This window comes from Tiliqua scincoides, chromosome 3 (assembly GCF_035046505.1).
Source record: "Tiliqua scincoides isolate rTilSci1 chromosome 3, rTilSci1.hap2, whole genome shotgun sequence".
NCBI lineage: Eukaryota > Metazoa > Chordata > Lepidosauria > Squamata > Scincidae > Tiliqua > Tiliqua scincoides.
In genome coordinates, this window is record NC_089823.1 from 130,486,236 (window position 1) to 130,506,360 (window position 20,125).

General features: G+C 41.9%; 2 protein-coding genes across 2 annotated transcripts in view; one reads left to right on the forward strand and one right to left on the reverse strand.

The window, feature by feature from the left end:
- Window positions 1–20,125, forward strand: part of WDFY4 (WDFY family member 4) — a 161,136-nt gene that overhangs the window by 95,881 nt on the left and 45,130 nt on the right. The window contains exons 44-47 of the mRNA XM_066621374.1: window positions 967–1,115; window positions 3,145–3,265; window positions 4,539–4,624; window positions 6,755–6,817. Of these exons, the coding sequence (XP_066477471.1) occupies window positions 967–1,115; window positions 3,145–3,265; window positions 4,539–4,624; window positions 6,755–6,817 (419 nt within the window). The remainder of the gene's footprint in view (window positions 1–966; window positions 1,116–3,144; window positions 3,266–4,538; window positions 4,625–6,754; window positions 6,818–20,125) is intronic.
- LRRC18 (leucine rich repeat containing 18) lies at window positions 7,511–17,151 on the reverse strand. Its single transcript, XM_066620141.1, has 2 exons — window positions 17,136–17,151; window positions 7,511–8,487 (listed from the first exon to the last, which is right to left on the reverse strand). Exon 2 carries the CDS (start codon window positions 8,396–8,398, stop codon window positions 7,634–7,636), a length of 765 nt encoding a protein of 254 aa, XP_066476238.1. The 5' UTR covers window positions 8,399–8,487; window positions 17,136–17,151; the 3' UTR covers window positions 7,511–7,633.

The following is a 20,125-nucleotide window of genomic DNA, read 5'->3' on the forward strand; positions in this document are numbered from 1 at the left end:
CCTGCTAGATCAAACAGCAGGAAGCCTTTTATCAGCATAGCTTCTGGAGAAAAACAGGGCTCTGGTACTACCAGTGGTAGAAAATGCCCTGGGCATACCCAGGTATCCTGATTATGAGCTATTTTTCACCCTGTTCATTTGGGTATTATATGATCAGCTGCCAGGAATCTCTGTTCTCTGCCTTAAAGAGGTAGAATCTAGAATTAAGTTGCTCGAAATTCGTTGGACTCTCACAAACTAGTTTCTGGTATGCCTAATGAAGCAGGTTCATTACAGGCTTCTCCCAGTTCTGCTTTTTGTCATCACTGTGGGTTCTTTTTGCTCCTCTGAACTGAAGAAGAGCTAAATAACTGCATATTTAATACTGTCCATGACCCTCTTCTCTCCCATGAATGGTTTAAATGTCACCCAACTCAAGGATGCAGTATAGATATTTTAATCAATAACCTTGGAGAAAATTCTGCCTTTGTTCCTCTATTAAAACAGGAAGTTAATTGCCTCTGCTTTTTTCCTGAGGATTTTCGAGCTGCCATAGAAAATGCTTCAACTGTCTCCCTGTACCAAGTCTAGTGCCTAGTTTTTGTACTTGTCCCTGTAAAACACTGTCCTTGTTTTGCCTTTGGGGGGATGTTGGAGATGTCTTTTAAAAAAATTAAGTATGAACAAATGTAAACACTTCCTTCAAGTTTCAGCCATCCTCCCGTCCAGTGATGGGATTCATATGTACATCTTTATTTTAGTGTACGTATGTGTACATTCTGAGATAGACACACATCTCCACCAATAACCACCTATCCAGATAGTAAAAGTTGCTGAATGTGTTTTGAGTTGAGATCTTCTGTTCAAAAATACAACTAGATTAATGTGAAATTGAACATTCCCTGTTTTCAACTGTGAAATATTGGAGAGCATGATCAAACAAAAGTCGTAATTGTGCAGCAATACATTCTCTGCTTCCTTCTTTAGATTTTCTGCAGACAATCAGTGGTGATTGTTCAAGAACACATAGCACTGGAAGGGGTGCTTCTCTTTGGCCAAGAACATTTTTATATCTGCAAATATTTCACTTTGTCCCACCTGGAAGAAGTTTACTGCACAAGGCACTGCTTATCCAGGTGAGTTATTTACTTCTTTCAAACAGATCTTGGATAAATGTGCCCTTTCTGTAATGTGGGCAAACCCCCAATTCTGCACACACAGAAATAATATGTTAAAAAGTTGAAAGTAGAGATGTCACTAGAGTCTGCGTCACCCAATGTGAGAGCTCATTGCACCAATCTCATGCTGGACCTCCTCCCATTCCAGACCATACAGAATAAATTACGATACCATACACACAGCCTAAATGCGGTGGCATCATTAAGGTTGGTGTAACCACCATTAACTTTATTTATTTTAATATATAACAGTACAGGTCACCCAACAAATTAGTAACCAACAAAAAAACCAGACGCTGACTTGATGACACTCACACAACAGAATAAGAGTTTTAGAATTAGCTCTTATACATGGAAATGAGAGCTGACGCATACTAACACCTTATTGGGTCCCTGCTGTGTCGTAATAACACCTCATTGGCTTTCAGAACAATCTGTGTCATTGGTCAGTTTTGAGTTAGGAAATCCACTTTTCGTTACATAAGGCAGTTGTGTTTTCCTTTTCTGGTTAATTGCCCATAACTTTTGATAGAATACAGATATTTCAACGCCATTTGCTTTGTTGCATTCTGCATTGAATAATATATAACATGATAGTACTATTCATTAATACCAGGTTTTCACAATTTTGGCCAGCAGTGGTGTTACACACACACACACCCCAAGGGAGTCACTGGTGAGGTCTTCATCCCTGCACCTCCTTGTGCTGTCTTTGGTTGAAAGTATAGAACAGGTCTGACCTCTGTGGGAAAGTCAGTGCTTAAAATGTGTACTGCTCCTGAAATTTCCATTGGCTAGCTATGTCTGATTTGTTTCCCTCATAGCACCTGTATTGTATCTTCTCCTAAAGGTTTTCCTAAATGGCAACCCATCTGGGTATACTGATGCTGACTTCAGAGTCTGCCTGACACCCTCACTATTCTGCCAGCACTCTACTGCACATTCCAAAGGTTGGCCTTACCTTGGATGTGTAGTGAAAGTGTTACCCTGCCTCATATTGCTGAACGGAACAAAAGCTTTGGCTCCTGAGGAAGCTGAATGTCTCCATTCTTAGACAGCCCTTGTGGTGAAGGAAGGAGGGCGGAAGGCACAGCAAAGAGAACCCTATCAGCTAAATGAGGGAGTGAAGGAATCCTTGTAGGGGCTAGTAAGTGTCCATAGAGTTGTGGTTTTGAATTTTGCCTTCTCTGTTCCAAATGGTTTAGCATCAGTCAGATGGATTATAAAGAGATCTTTGGATTAGCTGTTAGACAGTTGCTGCCAAAATAGTGTTGTGAAATTCAACACAAAATATGAAGATTTGAAGAAAAATAGAGACTTTTCCAATTTTCTAAATAATAATCATATCACCAACTTCATATCACCATCTTCATATCACCATCTTCATTTTAACATATGCTTGAACTGAGCACTGGTATTCTAATCCCCACAATTGAAGCAGGGGTGTGTGTCTTGGGCAGAGACAATTCCACATCTGGAATTGGCACATCAGCTCCTCCCCCTCTCCCAGAACACTTTTGGAATGTCCTTCCAGTTCAAATTTGGCAGTGTTCTCCTCCTACATTTCTACTTTTATGTACTTTGACTTCCTATAAACATCACATTTATTTATATGGTTCTTTTTTTGTTTACCCATTATTCTGCCAACATAGGCAGTGAACCCCTGTTGGACAGGCACCTGTTTGTGTTCTAGTGTCAGACATGTTTTTTGCACTTTGCAAATGCTAATAATGAATTTCCCTCCTATCTTTAGAATGTTCTCTTCATTCCAAGTCAGAGAATATATGCCTGAACATTTTATCTTCCTTAAGATTAAGTGTTTGGACTGGATTTTGAAATGGTTAACTTTAAAAATTCCACAGAAACTTTGAATTTGCATGCATAAAAAAACTAAATTAAATGTGCTTGCACATGATGAAGAAGAGAGAGAAATGCAGGTTCATGCTTCAGTTCCTGTCTGATAGGCATATCATTTTGTTTTTTCCAGCATCAGCGATTCATTCATTTATAGCTTGTGCCACAAAGATCATGCTATGGGACAGCCTACATGTTCCTGCTATTCGTATGGTGACATTAAAGAGTTTCACCAAATGCGTTTTCTTCTTCAGGTAGGATCTACATGGATCTTTTCTTTTTCTACAGGATTGTTGACAAAGACATAAAATATGGACGGGACTATGGCTTCAGAAATCCTACAAAATGTTACCCTCTTTTGATCTAAAAACCATGGCATATGTCTCACTCTCCATGTTCTAGCTCAGCACTCTCTTCTCCTCCACACTTCCTTTCCTCTTCCTTTTTTCAATCCAGGCAGTGGAAGGAGAAGTAATGGAGGCATGCAGGCAGACAGAGATAAGTGCCCCCCCCCACCAATGTGTTGCTTGAGATGACCACTTCAGTTGGCCTCATGGATGGGCCAGCCTTGCAGGGCACTGTAGAAAGAGTATTTCAGGTTTTTTCTATTCTGACGTTCCCCAGTCAGAAGCTCTGGTTTCATCCTGAAATAAATCATTTGAACCTCCTACCCATTAAAGTGTGTTCTTGTCACGTAGGGGCCTTCAGCAGCTGCAGTGTTAGGAGCCGAGCAGGCACATTAAGTAATGTTGTAGCCCTGCTAAGACCCAGTCTGACTCTGAAGTGGAGTGGAGTCAATATGGAGCCCAAGAACATTCACTTACAAGTTGCTAGAGTTCTTCTGAAAGCTCACCCCACAGGGCAGCTTTCCAAGTTCCTGGTCCTTGTCTTGGCAACTTCTGACCGCTCTTAGCATAAATCAGGGGTGGGCAAACCATGACCCGGGGGCCATTTGTGGCCCTTGGGATTCTCCAATCCAGCCCACAGGGAGCCCCCTGTCTCCAATGTCCCTCTGGCCCATCAGAGACTGTTGGGGCCCATGCTAGCTCGCGACTGCTGGTTGCAACAGCCAGAAACAAGTTGTGGGCCAAGTTATAGTTCTCATGTGTCTTAAAAAATAAACTCTAAAATTAATTCATTTGTATAAGTTCCATCTCCAATGTATTCATTTGTGTAAATTTGTGTAAATTTATGTAAATTTGTTCAAATTTGAAATGTATATTAATTCTTTTTTTTTTTTTCCAACCCCTGATACCGTGTCAGAGAAATTATGTGGCCCTCCTGCCAAAATGTTTGCCCATCCCTGGCATAAATCATCCTGACTTGATAGCACAAAATGAGGTTGAGAATATGGGTCTGAAGAGATCCACTGCAGGGCAAGGTTGACTTGGGATGGCTGAATTTGTTTAAAAAAAATAACAAAAAAAACTGCTGCCTAAAAGCGCCAAAACCCTTTTAATGTGGAGAATGAATGTATTCCTCTCTTTCTTGTAAACTCACCTGGCTTCAATTGATTTGTCATCATAGGAGATTGCCTTGGAAATCTTCTTCAAAAGTGGCTACTCCGTATTCCTCGTATTTCACAATGGTGACAGGAAGAAAGCCATGAAAAGGTACTTCACAGGAACAGAAAGCTCTCAAGACTGGTTTAGTGTAGTGGAATAACATTCCCTCCTGCTTGGTCCCAAAGCTATCTTCTTCAGTGCTAGCCATTAGCAGGTAGCAGGGTATTTTTTGCACTCACATTTGTTTCACTTCATTGACTCAATTTGCTGTGGGATCATTAACTACTTTCTTTGCTCTGCTATGGCTAGTGTTGCCTACAATTACACATTGGCTGGCCACCACTGAGTTGAACTGAATTGTGCAATAGTTGCATGCTTTTTGATTGTTGTACCTTGTTGCCATTCAGCTCCCTTCCCTGGTTGCAGCTAGAGTAGGTTATCCTGGTCATCAGCAATCAATTGGCGACTGTAGCTAATCAATTTATGAGGATTCTCCCTGCTTCAAAGCCCATATCCCCTTGGGAAAACTCTGCTTTCTTGGTGAGATAACAGAACTGAACAATGAGGGGGAAAAATCTTCCCTGTGAATGTTGGAGTGACAAATCACATGATCTACCTGAACCAGGAAGGTTTCTGCCAGGGTTGTGCTAGAGTCACTGAGTCCAAGTTGCGAGTTGAGTTCCAAGTCGGTAACCCCATGACTTGACTTGCAAGTTTTAGCATGCAGCTGTTGCAACTCAACTCACAAGAAATTTAGAGTCATTTTGATTTGAGTCATGAGCCATTACAAAAAACAAAAAAAAATGTAAGCCTTCCTTCTCTCCTCACCCCCTCCAGCCCAGCCTCCTGGAACCTACCCTCTTACCACAACTGCTGCTGTCTTTTGGAATGCCTGCTTGCTTCTGGATTACCCACGAAGTTTTGGCACAATGTAGATGTTGAAAAAAGTCAGCCAGAACACACACACGAGATAGGGACTCATGATAGGATTCAAGTCATTTCAAGTCCCAACTCTTTTTTAGAGTCACTGACCCCGAGTTGTGAGTCGAGTCAGGGTCAGCAACATCCGTTACTCCAGTTGACTTGAGTTGCCCCCAAAAATATGTTTGCATCAAGTTGAGTCATCCCAAGTCAAATTACCATCCTTGGTTTCTACTCTCAGAAGTGCAAACCCCCTTTTGACAAGCAAGTGCTGCTGAGATACCTGCAGACAGAACAAGCCTGCCAAAGGATGATTGGTAGAGTGAGAGAAGGTCCCAGTTTGGCTTTTGCCACAGAGAAACTCCTTGATTGCAGTGAATGTGTTATGTTCAAATTCGGTGTGGGCTGACGCACGCTGATGCACTTTGCCATGGAACAAATGCACATTTGATCTGGGCCTCTGAGGCACTCAAATCCAAAGCTGATGGACAGCAGCAGCTTAAAGGGTACAGTTGGAGATTCCAATGAAGATATTTTGTCCACAAAAACTGGGAACCAGTCCTGTTTACGGGGGTTCATACCCTACATAGCACAGCACAAGATTGCAAAATATGTAGGCTCTGTGCCCAGTGAGGTAATCCTGAGAAAGATTGCTTCTGTTTTTGGACTACTTTCCCTGTACTTATGTGTTTTTTATGATGTGCATGTGGAGTAGTCATTCCAACAGCTGGCAAATATAGTTATGAAAGAACAGTGTCATTGGGATTGGGGTTTCCCTCTAAGGCTGCAATCCTATATGCACTAACCTGGAAGTAAGTCCTATTGAACTTAGTGGGACTTACTTCTGGGTAGACAAGCCCAGGACTGTGCTGTAAATATAATTATTTCCTAAACCCAGTGATTACACATTACATTTTTGATTCAATCTGACAGAAATAAATTTATCACAATAAGTGTAAGACATTATGTGATGATATATAGGTACGCACTCATATTTCTGTGGTGCTCCTTGCTGCATGTTGCCCACCCTTGGCCTTCGCAAAGTTCTGAGAGAGACACTTTTCTAATCCTCAGGTATAGGTTCTGGCTCATTCTTCATCCTGGGGAAGCAGAGGGAGATGTACCCAAAGGTGTTTCAGTTCCACTGCATGTATTTAGCATGTATATTTTATATCCAGTGACCTCTCCCAGTTGGATCTTAGGTTGCAAAGTTCTGTATTCAGAGGTCCTTCAGAGTGAAACTTCTGAAGCAATTACAATTTATAATCACGAGTTAGTCATTTTAATTCTCTTAATTTCCCCCTCTCTCTTATTCAGATTTTATTCAATGAAGACTTTTTTGAAATCAAAAGGCATTACAGAAGAATCCATTAATATAAGGTAAGAGTTGGGCATATACTAGGATGTAAGAGAATTAACTTTCCCCTAATTTTGTTAATAATTTCCCTAGGCTTTTTGTTCTCTCACAGTGCCCTGCCCCTTTCACTGTGCTGAAGGCATATAATCTCACAAACACATATTTGGCAGCTCCTGTGTAGGGGGGTTGGAAAAAAAGCAGCTGGGGGTGGAGTTTTGAGCAGAGAAATGGCAGGCAGTAAAACGATTAAACACTCTGTCCTCCTCTTAAGCTACCCTCTCCCAGGAGGAGGAAATGCAGAATATAATTTTTTTTTTTAAATATAAAAACAAGTAGAATCCAGTCCGGCTTGTAAGGTCAATAATGTATGATTCTTATCTTGCAAAACGGGTCCTAAAACCCAAGGTATCAGACCTTACATATGCTGGACATGCTATGTATAGATAGTACTGTAGGTTTTATGAAAAATATTTGGGGTTTTGTTCAGTAAGATGTATGCCAAAATAAACAGTCTTGCTGCTATAAAATGTTTGATGAGATCCTGACAGATTCAAGTCATTTTTTTTGTCTGGGATAATTATTGGCTACGTATATGCCCCACATCCCCTTTGTGCTTTCACATAATCAAAGGCCAAAACATGGAAAGTATGTGTATAGAGTTGTGTTTGGTGGATTGAGACACATGCCTCCTAGAGGAGAACCCCTTTTAGTGGACAGAGTTATGTGATCAAGAGTGGTTTTATTGCCTTGGACTGATTACATGGACTGGATGCAGATGTTCCATGACACACTTCTCCCTTGTTATCTGCCATGTTATTGTGGATGGTGGCAGTAGCCATTCACCTCCATTCTCCTTGGTTCTCCTTTGCCTGGGAATTGGGTGACATGAGGTTTGAAAAGTTGGGTTTTTTAGCAGGGGCAGGCAAGGTGCTCTTCAGCTTGTTCAACTTGTCCCTCGCTTCCTGACATTTCCTCAAGCATGGAAAGCAAAGATCTTTTTCTTCCACCACGTAAAGTGTCTCAAGCCGCTTTATGTGGTCGATGAAGAGTTCCTCTTCTGTTGGTCCAGGAAAAGGGTTCCTCTTGGCATTTAACTTCTTAAGCTTCGGGAGCTTTGCAACACTGTTTGGAACGGTGGTCAATAAATTGTCAAATACCCCAACTTCCTGGAGTTCTTTTAAAGCCCCCAGAGTGGTTGGAAGACTGTCAATGTGGTTGAGACCTAGATTGAGATTACGTAGGATTTTGAGCTGGTTCAGCTCCACCGGTAAGCTGCGGGCAGTCAGCTTGTTGTTGCAGAGGTTCAGGAAAATGAGGCTCTGTAGGTTCCCAATTGTTTCTGGAATTCTGTCAATCTGGTTGCTGTGCAAGTCCAACCAGCGCAGGTTCGTAAACTTATCAATTGCGTCTGGGATCTTTTTGAGCATATTTCTGCTCAGGTCCAGCTCATCTATGTCATTCAGCTTGAGGATGCACCTAGGGAAAGTGGTGATTCCCATCTTGCTGAGATCAAGCCGTTTTTTCCCATCAAATGTGATCTTGATGCAATTCTTGGCAACTTTCAGGGTGACCTTTTTCCCCTTTTGGCCTTTTCCCTTTGCCATTCCCAGTGAAAAGAATGCAATGCAGATTAGCCAGGTGGAAAGGAGCTTAAGGGGGTTCCGATGAGATCTACTGTTGTTGAATATGGAACCTTAAAAAAAAATACAAACATGTAATTAAGCAGAGCTTACGCTGCTATCTCTAGACAGGATTTTCTTATCAAAGTACAATCAGGCGATGAAAAGGGAAATGGGATAATATCAGAGTTGCCCATAAACTTGGGAGTGGTTGCTATAATGGAACGAACTATAACATTGCAAGATGATCCATATATCACAGTTGCAGGCCAGCAACTCTGTGTACTGCTTCCTACAGGACACTTTTCCTACATGAATGTATTCTGCCGCATGCATACTATCTGCCACCTGAGTACACGGATATGCTCATTTTTGATTTTATTTTTAACATTCATGTGTACTGTACTTAATGTAGGAAAAAATGTGTGAAATATTCTGGTTTGTGGCTAGAATCAAGAAGCTTCCTGTAACAGTATGTTACACATGATAAACCTTGGTGAAGGAAAAGAAATCCACAGGCAATTGTATCTTCACATTTATTTATTTATTTATTATTTATTTATTGGATTTATACTCTGTCTTTCTTCCCGAAGGGCACCCAAGGCAGCCACATGAAGGGCACCACATGGTAGGAGTTGTGTAGGTCAGCTTTGCTTCAAAGATTCTGCTTAGTCAGGACTAGCAGCCAGGGAGAAGTGATTTTCCAACATTTCAAAGCCATGATCGGTTGCTGATTTAAAAGACAGCCTTTTACCTTAGGAAAAAGGTATCGGAAGCCTTCTCCAATGAAATAAAAGGAGGGCTTGTGCAAATGCTGTCAGATCTGTCCCACTCAGAAGTATCATTTTAACTACTCATTGTCTAAAACTGATGGTGCAGCAAGCAACAATCCAAATTAAACTCTTAATAATTAGTTTGGGATAACAGCTGTCACTATACTGGCCACATGTCTCTTCTGTAGGCTGGAATGAACGGAAGGCATTCTGAATTGCATGAATTAAGGCATCTAATCATTCATTTCCCAAAACCAATATTTTACTCATTTCAGGCCTTTGTCATTTTAACATATCTAAAGAGCATGAACATCTTTCATACAGCAATAATTAAAAACTGTAAGCAATATTGTACTCAGTGGGGATAACTCCTGAACCCTGGCTTCTGTTCAGTTCAGAGGAATCAAGCTTTGTGGCAGAGTTTAGTTTCCCAGGCATGTCATTTAAAGATACCTTACACCAAAAGGAAAGCATTAACATGGGGGCAGTTTGCTTCAATACTAAGGCTGACTTCAAGCACGACAGAAATCAAGTGGGGTCATTTCTGTGTTCCACTTCAGTTCATGATGTTTCCTGTAATTTGTTTGAGCCATACACGCGCCCCCCACACACACATTCTGTTTGACTCTCACATGTTGTGGCAACTCAGGGCCAATTGTGGCTTCCCATAGTTTGTGCAGTACGTATGCATAGTTTAGAAAGGGCAAGTGTGACTCTTACACCTTATGTACACAGCAGCACATATCATATACATACACCAGCTCACTTTCAGTCTCCATTTAGAGAGTCATCCTTTCTTGGGCTGCAGGGCCCATGAGAGGGGGATACAGGGGTACATCATACCTGGGCCCAAGGTCAAAAAGGGGGCCCGAGAACCAAAGAGGGGGAGCTGGAAATTTCCTGGGATCTCAGAAAATGTTTGCATATATTATGTGAAGGCTAGCATTCACATTTTGTGTAAGCCTACATAGTTTTATATATCGTAATTCATAGAAATTATGTTCCAATGATTATATGAAATTATAATCCCATGAAGAAGGGAAGGGGCCCAAAACAACGTTGTACCCCCAGATAAAATTCCTCTCAGGGACCCTGCTATTGCTTCTCTGAGCTTCTTTTAAAACTTCTGCCTCAGAGATGAAGGGAATGGGGTTTACATCAGCCAGCTCCTTTTTCTTCTGCACTACTCTGTCCCTTCAGCAGTGGAAGCAGGTTCAGAGTTGTCTCCACATTGGCAGCTTCCTTCACAGTTCTAAAAAATAATGCAGTGCAAGCTGTGCATGAGAGGCCTTCAATCTCTTATGAGGCATTTGGGGGCCAAATGATGGTTGGCTATGCCAGCATCACTTCTGTCATGCAGTTTGAGTCCATGGCATTCACCTCACTGGCCAGTTGTGGGCCATAGCAAGCAGCTTGCTTGGGCCTATGGAGAAGAAAATGAATTGATTGGGACAGCCCTTGGTACAAAAGTGGCAGGCCTCATACACTTAAACATTTTAGGGTTCACCTATGTAATTAGCATTGGGATACTTGATTTATTGTTACTCAATCTATAAGTGGCAGGGATGTATTTTTGTTTTTCAGGGAAGGAGGGTAGGTAGGTTTGGTAATTCTGGTATCTAATTTTAAATAAAAATCTGAAATATAGCTCTAACAACTCTTTCTGCCAGATTTTCAATTTCGGCTTGTGGTGTCCTGAGGGAACCTTGTTCTTTATCGTTCAGAGGGTTTAAGGTTACGGCATGTGCCCCTCACTAGTCACTTTAATGTGGCTAGTCAACATCTATTAGAATCTTGAAGACCCTCACCCTTTAATGTGGGTGGTCAACATCTATTAGAATCTTGAAGACCCTCACTGTTCTTTCTAAGCAGATGTGTAAGCTTCTTGGGGAAAGGAGTGAGCTTGAAAGCATGGAGACAAAGCAAAGCTCAAGAGTGAGACAGCAAATAATAATGCTGACATGGATTATTGTTTTTGAATTTCTTGGCTCCTGGGCTTGATTATAGAACATGATTTTGACCTTGAAATTAACAATATTGACAAGATTAGATTTACCCAACATCAATGAGCTGGTATCCTCTATCTATATGTTATCAAATGATGACATTCACTGTGATTACTCAGTGTTGAAGGAAAGGCACTCTGTACATGGTCAGATGCATGGGTTGGAAAGTGGGATAAAATACAAATTAAAAATATAAATAACTTCATAGTTATAAAAAAGAGAAAATACTAAAAGAGTTGCTATGGTTGAGAATTTAAAATAACTTCCAGGGCTGGATCAGTTATGAGGGTTTTATACATTTTTTCTTTGTTTTTACATAATAGTCTACTGAACCTTGATACTCAATGAATTTTTCATTCAAGGAAAAAGCAAACTCCAAGGTGGTAAAAGCAAACTCTGTGTCAGGAGGTGGCATGACAGATTTTTTTAGTGTGTGTCCAGCTCCCTGATCTAAACAGTTGGAATAATCAAATGATGTTGCCAGTACATGACATCGATTGGCTTAGCATTTAGGATAAGGAAAGGAAGCCTCTGACTCTACCATAGTTGAAGAAACAGCTGGAGAGCCCCCAGCTTGTAAGCATCGAGGCCCTGCCTGGGCCACTCTCTATATTCAGTGGACTCAGGGCAGCCAAGCACAGGACTCTGCCTGTATTACAGCTAATCCAGGGCAGATAAACTGCAAGGAAATGCAGTATGCTCTGGAAATAAATTGTGGCTTTATTTGTAGCTGCTGGGGAACAGAGAAGAGCAGGAGTTCCAGTTGGCTGAACCCCAGCTGATCCAAGAGCTCCAGCATTTAATTGTGAAGAGTCAAATCACTGCTTTGATGAATGATTGTTTGGGAAAGAATATAGATTTGTCTACAACACACTTCTCCATTAGAAAGGTTTCATTACAAGCCCTTCAGGCTTTTTGGCTACTCATTAATCATGTGCAAGTACGTGGAGGCGGAGATCAGATGGAAGATAATGCATTTCAGCTCATTTCAATGACATACTGCAGCCCTTAACAATGTAGTACGTGAAGGGGATTTGTGCCAGGAGCCCATATTCACCTAGTGGTTGCTTCACTTCAAAGTACAATAGTAAGTGTGCAGGGGGTGGGGGCGATGGCAGGGACAGCCTTGGGTCTCACTATGAGCAGACAATAGGCAAGAAAGTTCTTTCAAAGAACTGTGAGTTTCAAAGTGGCTTCCAAAATCTTTTTTGTACAGCCTTTCCTAGTGGAATGGATCTACTGGTCCAACACTCTCTATTCTAATCTTTCTATTACTTTCTTATATAGTCAATTCCAGCAAAATTATCAAAAGTGAAAGAGACTGGGTGGGCAAGCCTGGATTCCTTAAAGAAGGGCATCAAATCAAAGGTGCCAGCAAAGGTGCTACTAAGCAGTAGCAGCCCATCAGTATGTGCTGCTTTGGAGCTGGGAATGGATTTGAGGTTCCCAAAAAGAATTCCTTGAGGTCAGCAACTTAGGGCACAATCCTAACTCACTTTCCTGCACTGACGTAAGGGCAATGCAGCTCCAAGGTAAGGGAATAAACATTCCCTTACTTTGAGGAGGCCTCTGTGAGTGACACCCAACTGCAGGATGCAGCATATGTCCCATTGGCACCGCTATGCCAGTGCTGGAAGGTGGGTTAGGATTCAAGTACTATAAGCCAGGCTAGGGTAGTTTATAGTCCAGTCATTATCAGTGCATCCAGTGAAGGACTGTGCAGGTCTGCCTGTTAAATACAAGTTGTATTCTACATAGTGTGTCCACTAGAAATATCCTACTTCCTTACCCCAAGTACTTTTAAAATGAATGAAGATGAAATTCCACAGACAAGAGCCTTGTCTTATTTTCAGTCTTGTATTCTTGGCTGATAGTACAAATCTGTGAATGCAACCCTACCTGGATGTTCGGCTGGCACAAGTACCCTGCACTGGCCTACGAGTGGCACAGCCATAAAACACATTCACAGTGACTTGTGAGTCAGGTAGGCCGGCACAAGGACATGTGTTGGCCTCCTGTTGTCAGACCCACTGACAACAATGAGACCCCAGAACTCAATGAGTTTGTGCTGGCCAATGGAGGCTGGCATGGGGGGGGGGGTGTTGGAGAGGATGGTAGGAGGGAGGAATGGGTGTGTTTCTGGCTAGTGGATGGGGCGGGCCTGGGGGGCCTCTGCAACTTAAGCCAGATCCTCACCCCCCCCATCCAGCCTGGAGTTACACTGTGCTGCTCAGATTTGTGTCAGCAATTTCACTGGTGTAGATCTGACTCACACCATGGGATGGCTGGTGCATGGCATGTGGTAAGGGGATAAATATCCCCTACCTTGTGCTGGATATAGCACAGGCCACTTGACCTGCTTGTTCCAGCACAAGTTAGGATTGGGCTGGGGGCTAAGCTAAGGTCCTTGAGTGTATGAAAGCACAATTCCCACAGCTCCAAATCACATTGCATCTGTGGGGCCGTTTCAACATTACAGCAGCTTCACATGATGAATCCATGCAAAAATATCTCCCATGGCACAGCTTTTTAATGTCTAAAGGCCACAGGGACAGGGCCAATTCTATCTGACCTGATTATGGGCAAAGCATCCTGACTGGGTGATATTGGTGTAGAAAGAACCTGCATAATTGGCCCCGCCCACCCACAAGTCCCCTTGGAATGACTCTACATCCTGAGGTAGAGTCATTCCTGGAACATTCTGAGGAAGAAACAATGGTAGTCCATCAGAGCTGGAATCCAGAAAGAGAATGAGTAGAGGAGAAGCCAGATTCATCCCTTCCCATTGAAGAAAGGGAAAGGATTGGATGGGGATTTGAGAGAGGTAGACTAGTAGTGTACTTCTTTTTCTCTTGGCAAGTGCTTTGCCAAGTGCAGGGGAGAGATTCCTGTATCATAATAAAAGTCCATTTTGTCTTGTACACACTGTTGTGGGGCAAAATGTGTGCTCTGCAAATCTTCGTTGTCTTTCGCATCATACACTATGAAATTCAATCCATGACAAAATTCAGCTTCACTGTGTTGCCAGTAGACATTTTTCATGCTACTTCGCTGCTCTTGTACCAAAGTTATATCAAAATTGAAAATGTAGATATAAGAATAAAGTGTGCAAAACTTTATAGTCAACCTGGGTTTGGTCATTGCTCCCTCAAAAATGCTTATGCAATTCTTTTAAAGGTTTTGCCTGTGAACTGAAGACTGTTCCCAGTTTAAAAGATGATGCTAAAGCTGAGATCTTGAGTCATTAGGACAGCCTGTAATATATTGCATGACATGTATATGAAGTGCTAAACATGTGTAACTGAAGTCACTGGCTTCAATCCACAGAGATTGAGGGCCCAATCCTATCTAACTTTTCAGTGTTGATGCAGCTGCAATGGAGCTCCAAGGTATAGGAAGAAATGTTCCTATACCTTGAGGAGGCCATGACTGCATCAGTCCGCCCCCCCCCCTCCAAGTAACAGCTTGTTTAATTTTGCCTGGCCCACATTTGCCTGGCCTTCATCTTCATTTGCCTGTTGTGTATATGCAAAGTTGGGCAGAAATGCCCTAATCCTTGATCCACATAGCCTAATTGCCTTGTCAGTTTCACAACCCACCAAAAATTGGGTCACAACCTACTGGTGAGTCCTGACCCACAGTTTGGGTGCCACTATATTAGAGTACAAATTTTTTTCCCCACAGTTTCCTCAGAGAGGGGAAAAAAAATCTGCCTTGAAGAATTAGCATTTTATCTAAAGATTGAATGCTGAGTGTTCATTAAAAGTATGTATATTGTGATAGCTAAGGGATGTCAGCTGAGAAGTTCCCTTTCCTTTTTTGCCTTGTGTGATCTCAGCAGATTGTTAATCTGTCACTGGTAGGTTGCAACAGTGGCATCATTGCCATTTTGGGGAGTTAGGTTTTCTTTTTAAAGGGAGAAATGAAAGGCCAGGGAGTGACCACCTGTAGTCAGTTGCAAAGGAAGACAGAGTTCTGTATCTAAAATGGATACAAACCATCCATTCTGGGCAACATCACTACTTGAGGACTTTTCTGATGTTCAGGCTCTTTCAAATAGTAGAATCGTTAAGTCATGATGCATCTTAAAACAAGAAGGCCATATGCCTTTTCAGGGAAGGCATCAAGAGGTGTAACTTGGAGAATTCCCTCCACAGGGGCTATTATATCTCCTCTTACCCCCCCAATAGAGCGGGACTAAACCTCACCTAATACAAGAATTTAGAGGACTATGAAAATTAACAATGTCTAGTGAGCACTGTAGTCAGAAACAGCAACTGTTCATCCAATTGGCTGAGAATAAGACAATGAGCTTAAATGGCAAGAAGAAAGATTGGATTTCAATAAAGAACTTTGGGGAAAATTCCCTAAATAGAATGAGCAGTGGCTCTAACTACCTATGGCTGCAATTGTAAACCCACTTACTAGATTAAGCACAATGGGACTTGCTTCCAAGTAAGTTTGCCCAGGATTGTGCTGTACAACGTCTTTGGAATAACTTTACATGAGAGTTTTCAGGAAAGGACAAACACGCCTCTATTGCAAATGATTCTCCTTCATCTGTCCCCTTCTCCCTTTCTTACATGTATCTACATAGATTCCATTCAGATTAGGGTAGGCAACTCATTACAGAAGCTTGCACCTTCAGTGCAAGGTGTACTGAACTTGATGGACCCCCATCCTCTGCTGAAATGCCTTTGTGCCTCAAATAACATTTTAACATACAATACCTAGCTTGATTTACTGGTTTTTTATTGGCTCACAGTGTTTCACAAATTATTGCAATGATCTCTGTGACAACTTTATGAATAATACTTACAAGTTTGCAAAAAGCCCACTAATATCTTTTTTAAAAACTTACGCTGAAGATTGGGGGCTGAATCTGTGGCCTGCCTGAATGTGAAATGTCTAGCTCTTTGTTTCTGCTTTTAACTACCAGGTCCATTGGAAGTTACATGCTGAGAGACTACAGTGGATCTGACCCCATTAAATAATGAATACAGAATAAAAGGTTTTGTTCACACGCCTGACTGTTCTCCCCATCCCACCCTGACCCTTTCCCCTCGTGTTCTTCTCTGAATTCTTTGGGCTCAAGGGCTTCCCCTCAGTGGCAGGCTGGGCAAGTCAACGCAAAGAAAAACCTGGGCATGTAGTTTAGAAGCACTGGCTTCTTGATGTGAAATCTGAGCTTTCCTGGGGCACTGGGGCAATTTCTGTTTCATTCTAATTCTGGGAACCACCCTTAGTTCCTCTGGCCAATACAAAATGATATGATTTTTAGCCATTAGGGAGCTGTATTACTCCCTATTTTGTTATATCCTACATAAAATAACAAGACTGAGAGCAAGCTGGGATAGAGAGGCATGAATCAAAACTTGTTGTGCAATCAGGAAGAATTCCTAGCTTACTTGATTGCTGTTGGTCCACTGCAGAGTAATACTACAGAGATCATTTCAGTGATTTTGCAAAGAGGTTCCTTTAAATTAAATGGAGTCTGTAGTTTACAAGCAATCTTCATCAGCCCCTTTCCCACAATAATTTGTTTTTAAAACAAAGCTCCTGCTATCAATCCACACAAGACATTCTGCATGGAGAATTAACAAGAAGTTTTATCTACAGCTCTGCAAGGTTGCTAAGTGGCTATATATCAACAGGAGACTGTCTTACCAGCTGGCACCTCAGGAGACTACACACTGAATCTTCAACAAGCCTCCTGCTTTACATCAAGAGTGAACCCGGCACCCATGGCTCTGTCTACACAGTCATGTTCCTTCCACTCCTCTCTGAACGGTGGATCATTTCTTTACCAGAGTTTGGAAGTAAATCCCTGAACTGCAAGGGAATCTATTCTCTCCTTGCAATTTGCAGCTCCCCCCCCCCATTCTAAAAATCTCATTCTGCTTTTAAAATATTGCTGGCATGCTTTGGGAGAGGGTGACTTACCCTGTGTGTGTGTGATATTCTCATCCGCTCTTGTGATGCTGTGTGTGAAACTTTTGTTCCTAAGCAACAGGAAATTCCAAGTCCTTGGAGATCATTAGCATACTGTTTGGTTTCCAACATGTAAGTTCAAAGGCAGCACAGAGGGCCCCAGCTGCATCTCCCAGGTCTGGGAAGCTGGCTGTGCCTGTTAGAAATTGTCTTCAACCAGAAACCAGGACAGTCTTGGAAGGATCTCTGGCTAATCATCTTACCTGGAGGAACTTACCTGTGTGACCATTCCAGAGGGAAGGCAGATCAGTCTGATTGCAGGAGGTTTCACAACATCTGTGAGATCATCACCCTGTATCTAACCCTAGCAACACAGCAGGCCTAGTAGGAAGAGCTGCCACCAAATATCTGCACCATCAGAAAGTGTAGAGAGGAAGGGTGGAATGTTATGAGCTTCACTCTGTATTCAGCTATGCTTGATTCTCTTAGGCGGGAGACTTATTATTGTATCAAAATGTGTTTGCTGTTTGTTGTGCCAGGGGTGGGGAAGTTTGGCTTCTTATGCCTTGAACATCAACTTGCTGTAGAGGAAGGAGGAGGTGAAGCTTTTGTACAGCGTAGAGAAAATTCTCAACTGCACATCAAACGGCCATTAAGGGTCCTCCTACAGCCATTAAAAATGGACAAGTCTAACCCCATCTCCTTGACTGCTTCACAGTTGTCCACAAACTATAAGGCAAGACTTGGTAGCATTTAGTCACTTTCTTCCTGATCTGCAGTGCTGTAGTTACTGGTTTTTGCCTTAAAGCAAAATTGTCCTGGGGATAGAGAGGGTGTCTGTAAGTTTAAAATAAAGAACAAAAATTGCTTGTAGGGAGCCAGTATGATGCAGTGGATAGAACATGTAATCTAAGCAGGCTCAAATCTTTTTCAGTAACCCACCACCAAGACCTTAAATTTACTGCTGCTCATTATCTTTGTATCTTTTCAGAATCTAAACTAGCATATCATTTTCTAAAATCTGTGTTTCCATATATCTGCATAGGAATGGATTTACCTAATTCAGGTTTTTTTGCATTCTATTTTAAGTGCTTGTGAAAGGGAGCCATTTAGTTATTTGATTGTCTATATCAGGGGTGCCCAAACCCCAGCCCGGGAGCCACTTGCAGCCCTCAAGGCCTCTCTATGTGGCCCTCAGGGAGCCCCTAGCCTCCAATGAGACTCTGGCCCTCCAGAGATTTGTTGGAGCCCACACTGGCCCGATGCAACTGCTCTCAGGGTGAGGGCAACTGTTTGGCCTGTCAAGTGAGCTGTGGGATGAGGACTCCCTCCATTGCTTGTTGTTTCACGTCTGTGATGCAGTAGCAGCAGGAAAGGAAAGGCTAGCCTTGCTTTGTGCAAGGCCTTTTATAGGCCTTGAACTACTGCAAAAACTTCATTCATTCATATAAGTTCATCTTTAATATATTCATTTATGTAAATTTATTCAAATTTGAAATGTAAATTAATTCGGCCCCCCGACACGGTGTCAGAGAGCTGATGTGGCCCTCCTGCCAAAAACTTTGGACACCCCTGGTCTATATGTAAACTGCTTTGTGAACGTTTTTTTTTGTTGAAGAGTGATATACTTTATAAATATTTGTAATGAAATAATAATAATAGTGGCTGGGGCCACAATCCTGTGCACACATACATGAGAGTAAGGCCCATTGAGTTGTACAGAATTAGATGTGCATATGATTGTGCTGTAAGAGACTGAACTATAATTCTCCAGTGTAAATCTTGTCTTTCCTATGAACTCACTGGGTGGCCTCAGGCAAACTACCTCTCAGCTGCAATCCCCACTTCCAATATGAGGCTAATAATGCTAACCAACCTTTCAGGTGTGTTTTATGTATGTATTACATTTATATTGTGCCATTCTTCCACCATGAAGGAGATTTCTGTGGGTTGCAATCACTCATCTAGGTATGGATCAGACCGAGACAGGCTTAGCTTCGACTTGGTAGTTGTATTATGTGCCCTCATAGCTTTAAGGATTACAACAAGAAGTAGATGTGAACTGCTTTGAACATTTGAAATCCCTTTATACATTCTTATTCTTCTTAAGTGTGTGTGGAGTTAGCATCTCTGTACCTAAAAAGATTTTGATTTTATCACATTACTGCTGACCAGCTCTTAAAAGCACTTGTGATTGTTCAGTAAAATGAAAGTCCAGACTACGAGTAGAAACTAAAGTTGGCAAAATTTTGGAATTCCAACTGGATATTTTTTTTAATTTCCAGAGAAAACATGGTTTATTGCTTTGAAACTGTTTAAAAGCACTTTCTGTTAGTAAATGTTAATCAGTACCTTTACTTCTTCTGTACTTTTTACCTCTATAGTTAATATTATCCATAACTTGAGAATTCCACCCACAACCATAAAAATGTCCGATTTATTTCACTTCTAGCCCACACTGAAAGTGAATGAGTTAGAAAGCTATTTTACTCTGCCCAAACTTCAATTGCTTAATTTTCTGTTCAGTGTCTTTGTGGGTAAATCAGCTACAATTTCTGCTTTTAAATGATAGCTAAGGATACTAAACATGTAATGTGATCAGATACAATGGAGGATACAATGCCTGTATATTTAACCATTGATAGAAGAAGGAATTTTGGCAGGTGCAGCTTTTAAAAACCTTCCATGTTGAGCTGCACCTGCCAAAATTCCCTCTGTCATACAGTGGTTAAAGGTGTAGGCATTGTGTCCTCCATTGTATCTGGTCACCCTGAATGTGACATCATCACACTGCAGGTTTCTCTGCTCCACTTCATTGGCTGCTGATGCGCTGGAAAAACTAGAAGTAGGACCTTCTAGAAGAGGAATTTTATCATGGGGTACAAAATTTCTTTTGGGCCCCTTTGGGTGAAACAGCAGGGGAGGGTGGTGACAGGTGAGCAGAATAGGGGCAGGGAGGGGCGAAGCATGGTGAGGGGAGGGTAGAGACAGGTGGCAAAGTC

Coding starts and splice junctions, on each gene's coding strand:
- LRRC18 (XM_066620141.1), bottom strand. CDS start 8,398: ATGGCAAAGGGAAAAGGCCAAAAGGGGAAAAAGGTCACCCTGAAAGTT.